The 1,863-nt window shown below is 40.3% G+C and overlaps 1 protein-coding gene across 1 annotated transcript in view; it reads left to right on the top strand.

The window, feature by feature from the left end:
• Positions 1–1,783, top strand: part of LOC107577785 (gastrula zinc finger protein XlCGF7.1-like) — a 2,455-nt gene extending 672 nt beyond the window's left edge. The window contains exon 2 of the mRNA XM_016263821.1: positions 32–1,783. Coding sequence (XP_016119307.1) covers positions 32–834 — 803 coding nt within the window. The 3' untranslated portion in view covers positions 835–1,783. The remainder of the gene's footprint in view (positions 1–31) is intronic.
• The last annotated feature ends 80 nt before the right edge of the window (positions 1,784–1,863 follow it).

The following is a 1,863-nucleotide window of genomic DNA, read 5'->3' as shown; positions in this document are numbered from 1 at the left end:
TGAAAATAAACCATTTTTACTTTTATTTCAGAGTTGACTGAAGAAAGTGAGGAGAATGAAGAATTGAGTGAAGTTGAGGGAAAACATCTCTTCAGAACTGGAAAAAAACCTTTGAGTTGCTCTCAAACGCAGAAAGATTTAAAGAAAAGAAGAGTGAAGAAATCTTTCACCTGCACTCAGTGTGGAAAGAGATTGACATGCAAACATCATCTTGAGCTTCACATGAGAGTTCACACTGGAGAGAAACCATACGCTTGTGATCAGTGCGGGAAGAGTTTCACACGATCATCAACCCTTAATTATCACATGAACATCCACACTAGAGAGAAACTGTACGCATGTGATAAGTGCGGAAAGAGTTTTAGAAAAAAAGGAGACCTTACATCACACATGAGAGTTCATACTCGAGAGAAACCGTACGCATGTGATCAGTGCAGCAAAACATTTTTGAGAGCTTCAGACCTGAAGCGGCACCTGAGGGTTCATACAAAGGAAAAGCCACATTCATGTTATTTGTGTGGAAAGAGTTTTTCATGTTTACAATATTTGAAAGACCATCAGAAAATACATACTGCTGTGAGAGAGTACATGTGCTTTGAGTGTGAAAAGACTTTTACTACAGCGAGCCATTTAAAACTGCATGAGAGGATTCACACTGGAGAGAAACCTTACAAGTGTTCACACTGTGACAAGAGATTCAGTCAGTCAGGAGCCCTGAAAACACATGAGAGGATCCACACTGGAGAGAAACCGTATCACTGCACTGCATGTGGGAAGCGTTTCAATCAATCTTCTAATCTAGACAGACATACAAAAAACAATCACAGTAAGTAGATCATCTTCAGATCTTTCTTTCTGCTTACTCTTTTATTAAGGAAAGCAGACATTTTTACAAACTGTTCTTGTACAGGAAGCTGAAGAAGAGACTGTAACACATTTAAGAGAGACTGAGATTTATTTTTTATTCTGTTCTTCATTGTGTAAGGCCTCTGCGGAACAGATCCATTTAAGCAACACACGGTTAAGTGCTACCTCGTGGACACTATGCATAAATTCATAGTAGAAGCCCGAAAACAGGAAAAGGCAAATTTACAAAACACTCTCCAGGCCTGCAAACACCCAAGATCCATACAGCGTGACTCCTCGTGACCCCCGAGGGCAGGGGTCTGCAACCTTCAACATCAAAAGAGCCATTTCAGACCCTTTCCCACCGGATAAAACTCTTGCACTTTAGGGCTGTGCGATTCATTTTATTTTCGATATTTAGTTTGTCTAAAATGGCCAGGCTCCTTGGGGTTTTCCATTTTTGGAACTGGAACAACACCGGAAGTCTTCCACAGGACCAGAACTCTTTCCAGACGAAGGCTCAAGTTAACTACATGCAGAACTACCTCACTGAGCTGATCTGCACAGTCTTTAAGCAATCTCCAGGTGATACCATCCGGACCTGTGGCTTTCCTTGCCTTGATCTTCCTTAACTCCTTCCTCACTTGATCTACTGTGAAAAACATATTAGCGGAAGTTGAAGTAATTGGTGATCCTCGCTGAGGATGACGGAAGGATGGCTATGAATCCTGTGTACGTATGTAATGAGTAGCAGTGGGGCAATGAGAGCAAGATGATGTGTGTGTTCAATAGTCACTGCTGTGTGTTAAGCAGATCCTTTGCCAAAAAGGGAAAGAAAGAAAGAAACATAAATATTTAAACTTCATTACAAGCCATACAATCTAAAGTCAAATTGTGAAAATAATTTACTGAAACTCTGGAATTTTCCATAATAAAAGGCAAAAAATATATTACTGCATGCACCCAAGTGTGAAAAAACAGGAGCAATTCAACAGATTGAAGGTGATAATGTCTGTC

This window comes from Sinocyclocheilus grahami, unplaced genomic scaffold, assembly GCF_001515645.1.
Source record: "Sinocyclocheilus grahami isolate Dianchi unplaced genomic scaffold, SAMN03320097.WGS_v1.1 scaffold7239.1, whole genome shotgun sequence".
In the NCBI taxonomy this organism is placed as follows: domain Eukaryota; kingdom Metazoa; phylum Chordata; class Actinopteri; order Cypriniformes; family Cyprinidae; genus Sinocyclocheilus; species Sinocyclocheilus grahami.
Note: the sequence above shows the minus strand (reverse complement) of the source record. Positions and strands in the feature narration are given on the sequence as shown.